General features: G+C 37.7%; 1 protein-coding gene across 4 annotated transcripts; it reads left to right on the top strand.

Annotated features, from left to right (window-relative positions):
* The first annotated feature begins 4,552 nt into the window (after nucleotides 1-4,552).
* LOC113671631 (serine/threonine-protein kinase SIK1) lies at nucleotides 4,553-18,836 on the top strand. Of its 4 annotated transcripts, none has more exons than XM_027187875.2 (10): nucleotides 4,553-4,713; nucleotides 10,776-10,923; nucleotides 11,080-11,196; nucleotides 11,382-11,445; nucleotides 13,117-13,229; nucleotides 14,140-14,185; nucleotides 15,004-15,128; nucleotides 15,433-15,556; nucleotides 15,966-16,192; nucleotides 16,625-18,836. In XM_027187875.2, the coding sequence occupies exons 1-10, from the start codon at nucleotides 4,661-4,663 to the stop codon at nucleotides 17,951-17,953; spliced, it is 2,346 nt and encodes a 781-aa protein (XP_027043676.2). In that variant the 5' UTR covers nucleotides 4,553-4,660; the 3' UTR covers nucleotides 17,954-18,836. The 4 variants fall into 4 exon arrangements, with proteins under 4 accessions (XP_027043676.2, XP_089066432.1, XP_027043677.2 ...); XM_089210306.1 differs by lacking the exon at nucleotides 4,553-4,713 and adding an exon at nucleotides 7,189-7,535; XM_027187876.2 differs by lacking the exon at nucleotides 4,553-4,713 and adding an exon at nucleotides 9,456-9,689.
* The last annotated feature ends 746 nt before the right edge of the window (nucleotides 18,837-19,582 follow it).

Genomic DNA, 19,582 nt, shown 5'->3' on the forward strand with positions numbered 1-19,582 from the left:
TTCCTCAAGAAATCTTGAATTAGTTCCACAAATTCAGTTGTCACTTTTCAATATTTTTTAGAGCCAATCATTCCAGTGATTCATTTAGTGTAGAACTCTTTGTATCCAGAATAATGATTTGTTATTGCCGTGGCAACTCTGTAAACACTGTATAAGCACTTGAATCTCAAGGGTCAAGGCTCTCAACGATCTCTTAACGATTCTCACTGGTCCCTGGCTACTCCGACCACAAACATATATTATATAATACTCTGTCGGTGGTGTAAGAGGAATTTGTAGAATTTGAACCAATTATGAAAAGGAAGAACTTTGCGTTGTAGAATTTTAAAGCAGTCGCCGTGAGTTGCACCCCTTTAGAGACAAAAATGGACTTTTTTCTTCGCATTGGGCCAGACAACTGTCATTTTTGGTCGCTTTTTTTTCTTTTAAAGAAAAATGAACATAATTTGGAGTTGGAACAGGAAACGCCAAGTTTCATCGAGAACGGTTTAGATCAAGGACGGCCCAATATACCTCGGTTTCAATACAAACAACAGGTCGGAAGAACTGCAACTATATAACAAATTGCACAGCTAATATTCGCATTTTGAAACTAGACAAACTAAAAGGCCCGCGTATGCAATCACGCACGACTTTGTGGTCTTGTTTCAGTCCTCACTATGGCAATTTCAAAACAAATAGATTTGGGAAATGTGAGGCACGCGCGATACTGACTTAGACAAACGATAGCAATCTGTTAATTATGAGGAAAAGTGGTCTACTATTGTACGGCATTTCCGAAACCAAGTGGCCCCAATAGAAACGCAGAACACAGAGACCATCGAGTCGGTGGTTTTGTCTTCCATTCAGATCCATCAAACGTGAGTGAAAAGGAAATTTAGATATTCTGACACAGAGCCAGATTAGCTTGAGAAAAGAAAAGTAACAGGAATAGTTGGTTAACGTTTCTTTGCCTCTCAGTCCCTTATCCGTTATATTCCACTTGCTATCGCTACGGAGGGGAAAGCACTCGTGAACCAAGAGCATTCTGTTGACCCCCGGAAATAGGTCTTTCGCCTCCACTAGTTAAGAATGCAGAGTGGGAGTCGTGCGTTAAGGAATCCACAAACACACCAAGTTATATCTCTTAGAGTAAGTCAATAAGAAAGTTATTTCATAAACATCAATTCTAGTGTTAATACTACAATGATGATCGAGCAATATCATTTTTTAGATTTCGAACGTCTTGTGAAATTAAACTTGTGAACTGTAAAAGCAGTAAAACGCAAAAAATACTGATTTTTTGAAAATATTATTTTCGTTTGACTATAATTTTTGCTTGTCGCGGACTTGCGTGGTCAAACAAAATTACGATCCAATCAAAAGGCCGTGAGAACAAAATATACTCCGTCTGGTAATTATGGAAGTTAAAAAGGAACTAAATATCGCAAACTTTATTTTGAATTTCAATTAATCTTGACTTTGAAGGACTTTAAATTTGGTACTGCCAACATTACAGCGAGCCAGCCAAAACGCTAAGTAATACAGAACCATGCGATTCAATCTCGCGCTGTCATATACTGCCAGACTGCAATTTTGACACTTGATAATTCAGGCACAAATTTGATTTGATATGTCTCTGTTATTTTGTGACTTTTATTGCTGATGATTTTGACTTCGGTGTCACCTCTTTAATCTCTCTGAGGCGATGATATACACTCGTCAATTTTGGTTTAAATTTGACTTTCGATATTTCTGTGAATTTGACTTTCTTTGCAAATAATACACTCGTTAATTTAGGCACAATTATGGCTTGAGATGTTCTTTTGTACTTGTAACTTTTTTCGCTGGTAATTTTGAGAGGATGATTTTAACTTCGATGATAATTTCAAGTTTTAAACTCTTTCTTAAGGCCTATTTACACGGCACGACTTTGTCGCATGCGACAAGCTTACGACAGGCCTACGACATGACTTAAGAGTCGTAAGCGAGTTGTAGGTTTGATTTACACGAAACAATTCGTGTCGTAAGCCTGTCGTAAGCTTGTCGCATGCGACAAAGTCGTACCGTGTAAATAGGCCCTTAGACGATGATATACAGCCATCAATTTAGGCACAAATGTGACTTAAGCTTTTTCCGTGACTTAGTGACTTCGACTTCTATTGTTAGTAATTCACTGTTTGGCATTAGACGAAATTGAGTTTGGTCTAAATTTTTTTAGTCTCTGTTTTAGACGATGTTATACAGTCCTTAATTTATAAACGAATTTGAGGAGAAAACATTGCTATGCCTTTGGGACTTCGACTTTTATTGCTAGTAATTTTGACATTAGACGAATAACTTGAATTCGACGACAACTGTCAGAACCACATTGTCTCACACGAGTTGAAAACAACCAAGAAAGCCAGTAGGTCACGGTGTTCTAAAGGAAAATACGTATAATTACTTTTTGGGCAAAACAGAATCGGGTAAATCAGCAGGTTACCCGTACTTGACTAAACTTTGTGTTCGAAAGGTCTTAAGTTTTCCTCAGACTCTTCTCCTTTTGTTTCCCTCTACAGATTTCTGAAAACGTTTCAATCTTCCTTTGTTTTTTTTCCTTGTGAGACAGCGGTTGTTACTTATGTTTTCGTTTTTGAATTTTTCGTGGATTAATTAGAAGGCGGGCGGCCAAAATTGATCTCCTCTCGTACGCGCGATGATGAAGACCACTGCCAATCTCTGGCATCTGTCAAAATGTATTCCCAAGGGTATAGAGAGAGGGAGAAAACGAGTGGTCAAGTGAGATGAGAGCGCTCCTGTTGCTCAAACACGCATCGAAATGACATCGTTCATGACTCGAACTAAGTTTTTTCGTTACAGTGTCTAGCTGAGAAATCATTTGGCCCTTGCAATCCACGGTTAGTTTTGACGCGGTAAAGATAATAGCGTGTACAAGTTTGCCTACAAATTTTCCTTTTAGCAAAAAAGATTCATAGCCATTGGATACCTGAGTATCCTACGTGGAGATTTGTATAAACACACGTCAATTCTTACGAACTCAAGAAGGTTTCGATTCCAGAACTATCATAAGTTTCAAATCAGCTTGTACAAATACATTCCTGTTTCGTTACTTAGTTCAGTTGAAAAGTTAAACAAATAATCAGATAGGAAAAAAAGCAAGGATAGATTTTAAAAGACGCCACGGGCTTTTTAAGCTGAGCCGCGTGAATGTGCAAGACCTGTTTATAAAAAATAATAGCAAACCTTTTGCGTGGCAGTTATGACGAGTTTATGACGCGATTTGCTTTTATCAAAATCCTGTAGGATATTTAAGCTCCTGGAGGCTATCCTAATTTTAAATCCAGTGCTTATTCACGTCAGCCCTGCATGTAGCTTCAGTTAAGCTTGTAAATTAGACCACACTGCAAGATTAAAATGTTGTGCTTCATGATAGCAAAAGTTCGATTTTTGAAGCAAAAAAAATTTTTTTTTTTGACGGTGACTTTTACGTTTTCGTGCTTGAAAAGTATAAACTTTTCCCGATCAGTGAATGATAGACAGCTGGATTAGGTTTACACTTCCCTAACAAATAAGTGTTTTTCCCGAGAATCCAAAGTTCCTTTACGTAAAATGTTTCAAATAATTGTCTCCTTTTCCGGTAATGAAAACCGGCTCCTTCAAAACTGAAGTGTTTTTCCGGCCTTGTTCGATTTGCAAGAATCTGCGTACAGAAAGTCCGATTATAAATTGTCAACAGCCATCTTAACAAAAGATGATTGATACTAAAATTAAGTCAAAACTACAAGAAAGATAAGAACTGGAACCCTCACTATATCGAGGGAAATTTTTCTTTGGAGTTGTGTAATTTAAAACCATTCTATTTAAAACCATTCAAATGTTATTAGTGGGTTCCTGCGCTGCAGATTTGAATTTCAGTGCAACGAACTCACTTACCAGTCATAACAAGATTACTTTCTCTGGTAAACATTGATGACAATAACTCGTTCATTCGCTTTGGTTGGGCTCAGTATATCGGGGAGATTAGACGAAACACAAGCTTTTTCATAAGCCAAATTCAAAGAAAAAGGGGAAAAAAGCCATCGGAAATAGAAAGATAAAGCCGGATGATTTCTAACGTGAACGCTAAAAATTTCATTTTCTTTGTCATTTAATTTAGACTTCTCCTAAAATTACCACGGGAGATTTATGGGAAGTTGTCCGCGATGAAAAAGGAAAAAAAAAAAAACAAACATATACAATCAGAAATATATTAAGACGAAGAGAAAATTACTTCAGTTTACATCGTTTTAACCATCAAACAGTTTATTTTGGCGCTTGCTGGCTACTTTCATTTACACATTATTCTACAAACTCTAAGTAACAAATGAGAGTTTTCTCTATGTATCTTTGCTATTAAATTTGTAAACTTATAGCATAATATCATTTTGAAAATTACTTTGGCACAAATCAACATCTTGCGCAAGTTTTTTGCAACGTCGGCGAATTTTACAGCGGAAAGTATGATTTGACTCTCTCTTTAACTTGACGTACTCACCAATCCATGACGTCACTCTTTGTACCGAATGACGTAAACCGTAATGACAGTATTCCTTTCTTGATGAACATTCATCAACCTTGCATAATGTTATAGACGGCTTTGAAAGCAAAAACGAAATTCGGTTTCGCGTTTGAAGCAAGAATGGTTGTAGCCGACACATTTCAATTCATGGATATAGGTCCATCTGCATGCCTGTAAGTAAACGATGTTTTTTTTTTGTTGTTTTTTGTTAGCTTTAGGAAAATACAGTTTCCTCTTCGCTATTGCATATTGCGGAAATTTTAGTTACCTTACAAAACGAATCGACGAATTTGAAACATACTACATGTAGTTTCAAAACCAAGGTAAAAAAACAGTTTCCGAAAACTTCGGTATTCCACGGCATGTAAGCTCTGTTAGAAGCGAGATATTAGGTCTAGAATTTTGTTTGAATTTATCTTGTCGATGAATCATGATCTCCTACCTCGCTAAATCGATGGTTTGTACAGTAGGTTTCGAGGTTACATTCCCTACCCTCTCTACAGTTTGATCAAGAGCATCTAAACTATCGAAAGAAAACGAGGAACGTAAATCGTGTGCTCTCGCTTCTGCTAAATTATGAAAGAAAATTTAACTGTATGCAAATGTTTATATAAGAACTATCGGGCTGGGAAAACCATTCTATTCTATATTGTTGTGAATTCTGAGGAAAGATATGCATCATTCTGTAAATTTGCAAACTTTTTCAAGAAAATTTCCGCACTAAAATGATGAAACGACAATTTTTTTTTTCACTTTGGCCATGTAATAAATCAGGGATTTGCATTAGACGTATTGGGAAAACTATTTCCGTGATTGTTATAGCGACAGTAATCCTTTCCCGAGTAATCGTAAATCATTTCTCTGGAAATCAGTAAGTGAATTCGCAGCGAACTGCTTAAATGCATAACGTTTGAATTTCATTTTTACAGTCTGGAAAAATCTTAAATGAAAGCGCACAATATTTAACTGTATATTAGGAAAGTAAACATGGAAGCAAAGAAATTTATTCAAAATACATTAAAATTTCAAAACCCTCGCGCGCTTTTCGATTCTACGGTGCTGTTGCAACACCTTTGTCATCACCTGTTTTCGATCAATGGAAATGCGTTTGTTTCAGTCTCTACAGCAACGTTGCAAGGAATAAAATCCTCTGTGTGTCAATGGCCCACGTACGAAACTTGTACAGAACTGCGAACGCTCTTTGAGAGCCAATAAGAACTCAAATCGGGTAGGAGAGCCTTACGTCAGATGGCTTACTTTTTCACGGTGTTACGCAGTTCAGATACCGTAATCAGCTCCAATAGACGAAAAGAAAAAGCCGGGGAAACGTCATACTTTCTAACGCAAAGCATTGAGTTACATTTCAGTACATGAGGTTTACCACGGAACAAGAAAATTTACCATTATTTAAAAAAGAATCGATACTAGGTTGTGTTTATCAGTATTTTACCGACTCAGCGAGGGATCTTGATGCTATCGGGGAATTTGCCTCTTTCAGGGAAAGGCAGAAATTATCGTAGCGTTTCTTTCTTTGAAAATCGCTCGATAAAGTAACCGCGAAAAACTAGATTTGCAAGTTTTCGAAATTCAAAACTGTAAATACTCTTCATCGTATATTTATGAATTAACGATGAACCTGATAAAAAATAAAAACCGGCTAGAAGGATTATAATAACTTTGCCTTAGGTGAAATGAGTCTATCGATGTTTATGTATGAAGTTTTTACACCAAAGTTTTTGCCCTTGTCAGCACAAGTTCGAGGAATGATATGACAATTCTTCTATAATAGACATTGCCTAATTTCGGAAACTTAAATTGTTTCCTAGAAAAATCATGTCTCGTTTAAGATTTTTGGGAAGTTGTGACCAAGCGGAAGGCATCAGTCAATTCAGCATAATCAGTACAACTTCCTTTTCTTTCCTATCTCCTATTCAATAATTTAAATGATAGTAGGTACTTTCTGTCGTTGAAATAAGCTTCCGCTATGTGTCCGATTGCACTATTTAAGTTATAGTTGCGAATAAAATGATAAATTTATTCGAATAGAGGTTACCGTAGCCTGCGTGACTAAAATACGTCACGAATGCTTCAATTGTCGTAAAATTAAGCCGACTCGTGATCGTTTGTGTTCGTTTATTATTCGGGAAGTTTCGCCGAGTCATCGTATTGCTTTCGTTCCACTCTCCTAGAGTACGATGACGCGTGTGAGATTGTGAACGTGTGTGACTCGGTCCGTGGTTACTGATGCGAAAAAAAAGAAAAACATCCGCTGCGGGCGCCAGTAATTTCGAATCGTTCTCCGCGAACGCAAGTGTCGAAATAGCAATTTAAAATCAACGGATCGTGTCTTACAAGAGAATTACGCAATCATAACTCTTTTAGACGTATACTAAGACAAAAAGCAGTGCAATTTACCAGTCTAAGGCGTAAAACAGCTGGACTGAAATTATTTAATGGATCACGGAGGTGCTTGTTTTCATAATATATCATGTGTTCATGAAGAAATAACGGACTCTTAATGGCTACTACACCCATCCTGTTTATCAAACGACAATATTAAATGGGAAACTCCATTTTTGAAAAATAATCTCTCAGGAATATTGATCACTATGCCAAATTTAAGAAAGCATAAATTAAGCGCCTCTAGTACAATAAAATTTGCTTTTGATCGAAAAAAAGTGAAAACCCCAGTTCCAAAACCACAAAAAATTGAGATCTGATCTCTTGCGGAAGTTGAATGTTTAAACGCTCGCCCGTCCATTTCCGATGCCTGTTCCCAAATCACAGAATCCCATGTGTCGACTTCTCGTGTGATCGAAGATTTTTAAAATGAGACAATGCTCCTTTGTGGATCTATCAGGGAAAAAGATTAACAACGTCGCATTTTAGACTAGGGCTGTACTGTACCAGCTGTATTATTATGGCCGGTATGAATTGCTAATTCTATCCAATTCACGGCGCGACATTGTTGGTCAGAGTTCACAGGCTTCTAAAGGTTGGTCAGTGTTCATGTATAGTCAGACCTTATTTAAGAATTAAAACTGATTTTTTTTAGGGCATGTTTAGTAATCAGCTTGAAGAACTTCTCTAGCTCTGTGCCATCGAAGGTCGATAACTCAACATCACTGCTAAAGGGATGTTATTTTTAGAAGTCGAATGAAGTCCGACATCAAGAAGGCATGCCGGAGCTTCGCCTGATTATAACGTTTCTTACTAACACTTTGTCTGGCATTGCGGCATAATTTGCAGGCATGTTTTGCGACATATTTTGCCGTGCTTGTTCAGACCGTTTTGCTGTCATCTTTTCCCGTTTTTATCTGCTAAATACCATCCAAATCGATAAAAATACAGTTAATGTTCATGGGTATAAATAATATCTTCTATCCTCTTCTTAGAGTGAATTCAACCCTCGCTTAGCAGCGAATCGGGCCTAAAAATTTTCTATGCCCGCAAACATAAATTCTATTCAGCTTTAATGAAACAAAATTCTCAGAAATCATTGCAACTATTATTATTTTTCTCTTTTGGATGAGAAATATTTACCATTAGAGTGACTGTATTTTAGCTGAGTATTTTAAACATCAGTAGTATTTTGAAATCGTGTAGAAACTGTACAAGTTCGTTTGGGCATAAAAGAGGCGAAAGAGGGATATGCGCAAACTTAGTCCGGGAAACGAGTGGGCCTAGAAAAGAAGATGAAATCGTCGAAAACGGTTGTATTTGAAAGATATCGCAACAAAAGCGGTGACATATCGTTTTTTGACAAACTTTAAGGTCAATTGGATTCATGTTCATAAACGTGTTATGAATATTTACAGCAAATCATGCCTGGGTGGAGTCGATTGCACCTGACTAAAATTGCGTGGTTGTCAGTTAAGTACCTCACGTTGTGAATTGGGATTAATTCCGCCTTTAAAATGCATTTAGATAAAAAATATAGCATGACACAAACTTAGAGTTATGCGAATTGATCCCGGTGATATCATGCATAACAGCCTTGAAGGAACGAAACCAAACACGTATTCTAACTAATTATGCTGTGCCGTTAAATCAGGAGACAACGAAACAAGAGTTACTAACGAGATTTTGCGAAAGTTATGTAGAAGTAGCCACTGGCTGTTATTCAAGGTTCGCAGCGCACGATCATAAATGCAACGCGTGATTTGAATGAGTGCGCTGTCACCCGTGTTGAAATGGATTGACCTTCCTTTCAAGCTGGGTCACTAAAAATAGCTAACGTTAGTTTATAAATAACGCACACCAAAATCGCTGTGTCGCAAGAAATAAGTGGCGCGAATCAAAGCAAAGGTTAATTTATGATAACATGAATAAAGCCCACGAAAATCGTTGTTTCGTTAGAAATGAGTGATGCGAGCATTAAGAAAAGTGATGCGGACGTAGTTTATCAAAATCTGTGTATAGCTAACTGTGCATGTGAAATTAATTTTCCTGTTGGCATTAGTTTGTGCTGAAATGTTACGCATAGCGTGAAACGTCAGCGCAGGTGAATCGCTTTATTAGTAAATCAAATGCAACTTTTTAAACGTTTGGTGATCGAAATAATTAATCTTAGAGATTAAAAAGCCCATTCGAAAAACATTTCGAACTAGAGAATTTCATAAATAAAATCACTTTTTCATTTTTAGTTTTTCCACTCTATCCTCACAGCTGAGAGTGATGTGTAGTATTTGCCCTTTACTATCCAAGTTTCCAACAATTTCGATGATTACTCACCAACAATTTTTTTTTTCAACCAAAAAATTAATAATAAATTCTTCCACGTCCAAAACCAATTTTGCATTTCAGAACGTACGGATTGTACGATTGTTGTCGAGACAGAGAATTTAATTTCAATTTTAGATTTTTTTTCTTTTTTTCTTTTGAAAATTGCATCACGTCCCCTTTCGTACGAGGTAAGCAACAACGCACGCGCGTAGGGGAGCTTCTACAATACGCCAGAATATTCGTGGTGACGTCACACTACTTGCGGATGTGACTGCCCGGGTTTAGCTTTTATAAATGCAAAACATTGGAGCGGCTTTGACCTTGCAGTGGAAGATCTGCCAGTGTGTCAGGCCAATACGCTTTTCTTTTTATTACATTGAGCTTAACGCAAAACTTCCAAGATTGGGCTGAGAGAAAATTTCAGGTGAGCCTTAAAGTTACGATAGATTTTGTCGAATCACTCCGGGTTGCGTCGCAAACGTTAGAAGCCGTAAACAGCACAAGTCAATCGATGTTCGAATTTTGCCTTCTTTGCAGAAAAGATACTGCGTGAGATTCACTAGGTTCTCTTAAATTTGCACATTATCGAAAAGTGGCTTTTCTTTCCCGCTCGTCTCAACTATAGTGACCCGTGGATTGTTCCTTACGACGGTAAACCGGTTATCGTTACAAAACAGACTCAATCGTCTGGCAAGTTGCCATTGGAAAGCAAAACAAGCTTCGAGCTTCAGACTTATCGGCAAGCTGTGGTTTTAAAACTCTTCAGGTTAATTTCTTTAGCTGTTAAGTTTTCCTGTTTGGGAAAAATGTCTGCCTCCTGCATATTTTCCGTCTTGAATATCGAACGTACTTAGCTGTCAGCTTTCCTACTCTCTAGCTGGCTGCTTTCTGAGCTCATTTCATGTCAAACGACCTGTCTTTGATCTCAAATTTTCCACTTTACTATATCCTGTTGTAATTTTTAGAAAGAGAGGAAATGTCAGATTCACCCTTAAAATTTCCTAGATCGTGGAAGTAAACACAAATACTCCTCAGTTTTGAAAGGAAATGTCGCAGATTGTTTTCATAGAACCTCGACTATCCACTATTTGAATAGCATGTTGTCTCTCAGACACGTTGATGTGAGATCGATTGTGACATTTCCGTACACCAAACCGCCTTTGTTTCGATGGTTTTCTAAGGAAAAGTAGAAGGGCTGTCCATTAGGATTGTAATTAAACCGAATTGTGCGGTCAGTCTCACTGAAAAACGGACAAGATCAAACTTCGAATGGCGCTTTTGTTGATGCATAAGAACTTTGACGTCATTCTTTCTTTGCGCTCGATGACCCGTCTTATTGCCATGGCAACCTTACGCGTTCATCGCATCAATTACGTCTGATGACGTTATTGCTACGTCTTGCATGTGAAAAGCATGCACCGACTGGACTGGCCAAAATGTCTTTGTCAAATGAATAACGCATTTCCTTGTGAATTTTGTCGCTCAAAGGCTTTTCATTTCGCCTCTGCAGGCGCATCTCTTCGGATGCAGGGCCTAAAATGGCGACGGATCGGACTAAAAGAGCCATTAAAGTTGGATTTTACGACATAGAGAATACCATCGGCAAAGGCAACTTCGCGGTGGTGAAGTTAGCGAGGCATCGCGTAACAAAAAGCCAGGTAAGGGAATCAAAGCTGTTTTAATTCGCGTTGTAAAAGCTGATCGACAATATATATTTATTGCTCATGTTCGATCTAGCGTGCGCGCGAATGGCGAATTCATGTCATTTTGCTTTCTCAAATTAGCAGAAAAAAATTCCACTTTCTCTCGTCTAGGTCGCCATTAAGATCATCGACAAGACTCAACTGGATGAAACCAACTTAAAGAAGGTGTACAGAGAGATAGAAATAATGAAACTTCTCAATCATCCACACATCGTCAAACTATATCAGGTAAGCCAATTGAAGGTGAATCGTTGTAGCGACCTATTTAACAGGGCTTGAATACATTCAGAGCTTTCGTTTTTGCATTGTTTAGGTCTCATTTATGATAAATTCACCACGTTCATGTAATGTTATTATCAGAAGTCAGTGTGCAAAATACAATCTACTGTTTGTTGCTTTTACCTTCTCTTAAGGTCATGGAAACGAAGAGCATGTTGTATTTAGTGACAGAATACGCCAGCAATGGAGAAATGTTTAGTAAGTAATAGTTGTACTAGCCGTGTCTTTAAAGACCTCTTTATGTTAATTTAGAATGGCTTGTGATTTGCAATTCTGACATGAGCGTTGATTACAGCCGTTTTTTTCTTCCTCTTCTTTTGGTTATTTATCATTTATGCTAAGTTTTCATCAGTTCAGAAGTAAATTCGAGCAATGTGAACATTCTCCGAACATTGAGATGTTTAAATTCCTGCGAAAGTCGCGGTTTGCCTTCTGCGGATTTGATCAATATACAAGTATATTCAGCAACTCTGGTATGCGTGACGTTTTAAATTATAGTGTACCATGAAACTTTATCCAATTTGACATTCGATAAATTCACGCTGCCTTGCCTTAGTTAGCCTGAACGATATTTCCCTTGTCGGGTTTTTTTTTATCTACGATGGCGCTTGTTTAGTGCAGTGATGCGAGAAGATACAAGTGAGTCCGTCTATAACAAAACAACCATTGATTACTCGGGCAAAAGGTCTTTTCATTGAGAAAATCCTTATAATCTCCGACGTTCTGGGCATTTCGGACGTGTTATTCAAATGCGAGAAGTAGGGTCTTCGTAACATAAATTGATACAATGATGTATGTTGTACGTCGCGAAGATGGGCTACTCAAGTGAGTTTAATGTCTCCAAGTTGTTATTTCGAATCGAGATGTATTTCAATAGCATGACCCTCTGATGTATTGAACTTTTTCATCGATAAAGTTCATGAGATTAGATTGGAACTAATAGATAATCGGTTTCGTTTTCGCAAGAATATTATAAAAACGACTCGAACATGGGAAAGGTTTTGTGCTCAGTCTTAAGATCATTTGAAAGAAATACCTGTATGACTTAGCAAGGTTTTACTGACATTTACGTGATTAAAAGATTAAAATGTTGTTTTTAAGCTCATAAAAAAACTACCAGTGATATCCCAGCTGGATATCAGTAATTGTTCGTGTATGTCTGCCAAATAAACCAATCCAGGTGTGCTGTTCCTTTCATATTATAAAACTGTTAATCGAAATTTTTGGATTTATCTCAACGAGAGGTCTTTCACTTAGAGAAACAAACATGTAATCAACTGGAAACAGAAAATTGTTTTAATGACATTTTCAACCGGCAGAATCAAATGTTATGTATAAATTGGGATGTACATTGCATCTACAGTGCAATAATTTGCAGAAACAGGGCAAATTAACCACTTATATATGAAAAAAAGAGAAATGTTGTTTCAGAAGATGTTGAATTTGGTAGTTAGCTTTGAAACACAGAGACAGTATTATGGCATTCTTTGTTCTTTCCTCTCTCACTCTGTTTGAACTACCTTTCCTTGTCACAGTTGATGAGGAGCTCCATGGAAAATGTTGACTAATTACATTACATGTGAATAGAATTTACATGTATATGTCAGAGCAAGAAAAATGAATGGCTATTATCATGCTAGATGTTTGTGCCTCACACTAACTGTATTATTCAACTGCCCTGGGTAACAATTTCGCTGGCTCTTACTCTTGAAAACTAAAAGTTGCATCACTTTCGAAAACAATACCCTGCATTGTTATAGAAGCCGGATGCTGCTTTCCAATTTTGTTTGTTTTGAAAAATGGTTTCAGACAGTCTTAATTAACACCTTGGGTAGGGCAAGTAATGAACCTGGATATTTTCTTTTATAGATTACCTGTCCAATGGTGCTCTTCCTGAAAAAGAAGCACGTAGGAAGTTTGCACAGATTTTGAGTGCTGTTGAGTACTGTCACAAGAGACATGTTGTTCATCGAGACTTAAAGGTGAGTTTTTTTTTATTTTAGAAATTAAAGCATTACAATAATGATAATGAACATTTTTTAACTTTCTGATTTTTATATTTACTAGTTATTTGCAAAAACAGTGATGTCATAGGCAGTGTTTTTCAGAACTGCTAGCAGCTGGCATTATCAGCGGTTACTCCTTTCTTAAGCCCAACAAATAGTCTGTTTTGATATGGAATAAATTTTAACCTTTGCCAGCTACTTTGTTCATGGCTGACCATCAAGAAATCTCTGGAGAAAACTGATTTTGTGTTGCATCCAAGTTATGTCAGTCTGTTCTGTTCAACAGTGCAGCTTTTGTTCTATTGTGTTAAGGAAAAAACTGCCTTTTGAATTTGAAATGCAATCTGGTTTTATCTGAGTTGCTTATTTGAATATTTATTCTGTACCCCTCATCAGAAACACATCTGTCATCTTTATACAATCTTAGATTTCTTTTCCACAAACAGACACTTTGAACTCTAAGGCAAAACTTATCCACTCATGAAAAATTACTTTTGAACTCTAAGAAACCCTTGATTGGAGAGGCCAGGCTTTAAGAACCATATCATTTATATGCAATTAGAATTTACCCAAATACATTTAAGTTGCTCTCAATTCTTCGATGTAATGCGGAACAAAACTGTGCCACAGAATGCTGTTTCTTATACAAAAAAGAGTGAAACCACTTTATTTTACTGTAGTACCACAATTTTGAATTTCTTGTTTGTTTAAAAACGTGTTTTATGATGTATTTTTTTACATGTAAATGTTTACAAACCATAATATACAAGAACTTTATGTTTTGGGTGTTGTCCATAGTTTGAATTTTGCAGTTTATGCGTGTTTTAGTACTTATAGGTACACTATAATAAAAATATTAAATGTTTACTTTTTATTTTTACTACAGGCTGAGAATCTCCTTCTCGACCAAAGCTTCAACATAAAAATAGCAGGTAAGAGAGGGGAGTTTGTTGCTGTTATGGGAAAAGCTTGTATTTAAGTCAAGTTTTGTGTTTTGTATTTTTACGGTTGTTGCTCAAGGAGCCTTCAATCATGGCTGAGTGAAATATAATTGAATGCGTTGCTTCTTGGCCTGTGACCAAAGATTTTTAAATTGCTAACAATCCTTATTTCCTGACATTTGTCATGCTTTGCAAATAGACTTGGCGGAAATATACCGGTACTGCTTGAACTCTGGTCATAACATCTCTATACACATCACTTCCTGGAGTTCACGCAATGTTGGGATATTGTTTTTAATATACACACTGTTTTTTATCTTAACTGTTGACAATCCCTATTTCCTGACATTTGTCATACTTTGCAAACAGACTTGGCAGAAATATACCGGTACCGCATAAACTCTGGTCTTGACATCTCTATGCACGTCACTTCCTGGAGTTCACACAATGTTGGGATATTATTTTTATCAATTTCCATTCACTCGCGCAAAAATAGCAACTGCCCTAGTCTATTAAAGTAGGTCAATGATTTTCCAGTTAAAATTTCTGTTCCAAATTTGCACTGCACAATCCATAGTAACAGAAAAATCTTGACCTAAATGCATACATACATTCAAATTTTAGTCCAAAAAGGAGAATGACCTGATTCTTCATAGGTAGTAATTTGATTTGATGCTATGGATAAGGTAGTCTTAAATTCATCGAATAAGCCATTTTGTAAGGTTTTTTTATGAAATTGCAGTTAATGAGGTCATAAAATTGTGCTAATGTGTTAAGAAATTGTAGCTAATTGTGGTTTCTTTTGACAGACTTTGGTTTTGGTAACTACTACACACCTGGAAGTCCACTGAACACATGGTGCGGCAGCCCTCCTTATGCTGCTCCAGAAGTTTTTGAAGGGAAACTCTACCATGGGCCTCAGTTGGACATTTGGGTAGGTTTTACATGACATATTTTCTGCAGACCTGAAGTAAACTTCTCTTTTTTTCTTTTTATCCAGTGTCTTTTGTGAGTTCAACCACTTATTTTCATATACTTTAGTTTTATTAACTGTATTGGTAATGTAAATCGGCCCAGGAAGAAAATCTGACGTTTCGATCCTTAGCTCTCTTTACGGAGGCCAATTAACATTATTAAATCAGTCGATAAAACCACACTATCTTGTTATACTCTTCTCTCGACCTAGCAACATACTTTCTTTAGAAACTTACCTCCTTTTTTCATTTGTTACTTTTCAGAGTTTGGGAGTTGTTTTGTATGTACTTATTTGCCGTGCTTTACCATTTGATGGTGGAACTTTGCCAGCTCTGAGAGACAGAGTACTTGAAGGAAGGTTTCGCATTCCATTCTTCATGTCCACTGGTATGAGACTGTAATTGAATAAAGTTTCGTTTTCATTTTCGATAAATTCCCAAACGCGGAAAGATAAGAGAGAGATAAGGTTATTCACGTAATACAATACAACTGCGGATTGCGCTAACTAAGGAATGACAAAAGAAAAGAAAAGAAAAGGTTAAGGAATTTCACATACCTCATTCGTTTCGTAAAGAGGATTTAATACGGAAAAAAAAACAAAAAACCGGTAACTATGAGCCCGTCGCCATTTTGAAAACTAGTAGAGTTTAGTTTGAGCCCCTGGTCTTTTTGTCAGCAGTAAACTCGTTCACTGACGGGTATACTTCGATTGTCACGAAGATTTTCGTGCATTTTCGTTGGAAGTCATTTGTTTTCGCATCTCTGAACTTAAATTGTACCTGTATTTCTTCCACAGAATGTGAGCACTTGATCCGTCACATGCTCGTCAAAGATCCCAACCAAAGATATACAGTCGAACAGATTAAAAAACACAAATGGATGCAAGCCGACCCTGCTGTGAAAACCATTTTAGCTGACAATGACGAGGTTAATTTTGAAGGAGAGAAGATACTGGACGAGTACAATGAACAAGCGCTTGAGCTTATGCAGGGGCTCGGCATCGACATAGAAAGAACGAAAAAGGTAAGCAGAAAATTAAAAACATCTGGCGTTATAAGTTCTCTTTTAACATTGACTTTCCTACTGCCCGCGTGCCACAATTCATCAGAGGAAAATAATTTCGGTATTTCTCTGAACGATATTTTCACACTAAATTTTTTAAACGATATTAGTATCTGGGCAACTGCACCAATAATATCTGTTAAGCAAATTCTCCTTGTTAGCAATTCAAAAAACGTATAAAGAACAGTATGGAGATTATCAATTCTGATGTTAGGATGTAAAGGGTTAAGACTTTAGGAATTACTTGAGTCAATATCTTGCAGTTGCCAGTACTTTTCTCAGCTTAGAATTCGTAGTACACCTGAACGAGGAGACCAAGTGTAGCAGTATTCGTGTTGTTTGTCAAGTGCTCTGTACATGTAGGCTTAATGCGTCTGTTTTCTTTGTTACCAGGCTCTGGCTGAAAACGCATATGACCACCATACAGCTATTTATTACTTATTGGTGGATCGATTACGTCAACACAGAGCCAGTTACCCTCTGCAAACCCAGTTAGAGACCAGACTCCGTCGGCCAAGTGGGATTGCGGAGGCTGCTGTTGTAAGGGGGAGTAAGAACAATGTTGTGGTAGTGCCAACTCGCGCCGCTCAACGGACCGTCCCGGCGCAACCTGCGAGACCTTATATTCCTCTGCAATACGCGATTAATGAACTTCACGAGCGCATTCCAACGCCACCTGAAATAAGGCGGGAAATCGCTACGGAGTGTGTCAAGGAACTCTCACCGCTTCGCGAACCTGGACTCAAAGCGCGCTCGATTTCACCGCGGCAAATGATAGGACCTTCATTATCGCTAGACAATAGTGTTAACAGAGAAATGGACTCAGATATTGAATCTGCGGTTATAGAAAAAATGGAAAGCGAAGACGTCGATGACAAAAGCCTTAAACCCAGGCGACATACGGTTCATACAATGCCGAAACAACCACTGATAGTTCCGCCGTGCCACCCTCTCCTTGCCCGCGGTGCTTCGGAAGAAGTGCTTGAGGAAGGTATTATCCCAACGTTTCAAATGAAACCAGCTATTGTCGTCTCGCATTGCGGGCCTGGTAATACTTCTACGTCGTCCGCCTCACCGTTTGTTTCACATCGAGGCTCAGGACTGCATTTGCACGATCCCAGGTCGAATTTCCACGTGCCGCTCGGGAGGCGTGCGTCGGATGGGAATGCTGTGGCAATTGCTTTTCAACAAAACTTAAGGATAACGTCAACACAAAACCGAATTAAAAAACTGCAACTAGAGCATCAAAGACTTCAAGAACAATACCAAAAATCACTATCGCCCTCCGAGCTTACAGATCAGCAGGCAGTTCACGCCGAGTACAAACAAAATTATGATCAAATGCGTGAGGAATTACAAAAACATTACGAGGAACTTATGGCAAACAACGAACAAGACAGAACTGATGGAAGAATGGAGCCTGTCGCCGAACAGAAAACTAGTTTTAAACAGGAAAAACAGGCCCCGTATTTTCAGCCTTTGCATCATCAACTTCAACAGCTGCATATCGATGCGAGACACAATCCATTACGGCGCACACCCTCGTATAAACAAAATCCTCACAAACAGGTCTTTCGAACATCCTCGTATAAACGCGCGCAAATATGTGGCATGTTGCCCCCGTTAGAGAATGGATCGCCGACGGAGTCTCTTGAGAACACAGAACCACTTGTCCAAGCTGATACTCAGAATGTGGGAAGATATTCTATAATCTCGCTTTAAAAAGAAAACTGATTTTTTTTTGGCGCTTTCGAATACGTGCATTGCAGATTTTAATTCATCTTTTAAGCAAAAAAACCTAAGGTATAACTGTTCTCTTGATAAGAAACAAACATTGCATTCTTATTCCTATTCGAAAACAATTCAATAAGTTCTCTTTAGAATTCTGTGAAACGATTAATGTGTCTGTTTTGCAAAAATCGTGCTGTCATGTTGACGGCCATTACATTTTCCCTTCAAAATATCCAACGCTTGTTCTCATTCGCCCAATCTTCACTCGAACTCTATAAAAAATCTGCAGCATGTATTCGAACTCGTCCAAACAACTAAAGGTCTCTAATAATGAACCAAGAAAGGAAAAAATTGATCAATAAGGGAGAGGATTAAAAAGGTTTGCGATTGAAGAAGCTCAACTCAAAATCTTGGCCAAGTTTTTGCTAGATGCTTGTTTTCAAAGTCGTTACATCGAGTTTTAATAGGAACTGAAAAAGTGTTTCGCTTTGTTTTCAACATCTTTTGAGGTCTTGTTCATGTTAGCAACAGTTAAATTAAAACCAGACTGTACTTGGCTACTGCCACTATAAAATCACCCTATAATAAATCTAACTACTAAATTTATATATATTCTTTATAAATATATTTCTAAAAAAAGTAAGAGTGTAGGTTTTTTATGGTCCTTTTCAAAGAGAGAGTAGATTTCTAAGATATATCAGAGCTCTTGTACATAGCCAGAGAAAAATACAGAAGAGAGGAAACGAAACGAGAGAAGTGTAAATAAGTTCGTTTTCACGCCTCGTGGCTTTGATCTTGTGAACGCGTATACAAGCTGTAAAGGTACCTTGCGTTTTTTCCAAAAAACAAAAATTAAAGCAGAAAAGAAAATATATATACTTTATGTGCGGACTTTTTTTTAAATATAATCACCTTACATTATTATTCCATCCCTAGGGTTACGAAAAAAAATCAAACAAAGAGTGCTTCGACAAAGGACTAGCGCCTGTTCGCGCAAGTTTTGGTGGCCAATTGACATTGTTAACTCAATTGATATAACTAAATCATCTTGTATAATACCCCTCCGATTCAGCGCCACAATTTCTTAAGAAATTTTCTAACAAAGGGCAAGGGTGTCTGCTCAAAAGAGAAAATGTACGATAGGGTCAAAACTAGCGTTGAGGACGGAATCTGGTTTGTATCATAGACCGAATTCGGCACGATTTTAATTTTTTGTGGGATTATACTGCATCGATCGCCCAAGCCTGCTAGTTGCTAGTAATGTCTCTTTCTAACATCTCCCTAAACTGCGGGCAGGGGAAGCCGTGGCGCAGGCCAATAGATATGAGCGCAGCTATACACCGATCATGCAGCGTTTGTTCAGGGAAGCTGGGTGCGTGCGTCTTTTTTGCCAGAGTTCCTGCAGTTCGCTGATTAGCACTGACCAGGGAGAAGTGACAAGTACTACATGACGCTGCTACAGCAAATTATGCCGCAAATAGTGTTTTTAACACTTTAGCTCCCAAGAGTGACCAAGAAAGAATTCCTCCTTACAATATTAGTACTATTTCAACCAGATAAGTGATGAGAATAAAGAAAATTATCAATTTGGGGATAATTCTTTGATCCAATATTAAATTC

The sequence above is a fragment of the Pocillopora damicornis genome, chromosome 6 (assembly GCF_964200805.1).
Source record: "Pocillopora damicornis chromosome 6, jaPocDami1.2, whole genome shotgun sequence".
In the NCBI taxonomy this organism is placed as follows: Eukaryota; Metazoa; Cnidaria; class Anthozoa; order Scleractinia; family Pocilloporidae; genus Pocillopora; species Pocillopora damicornis.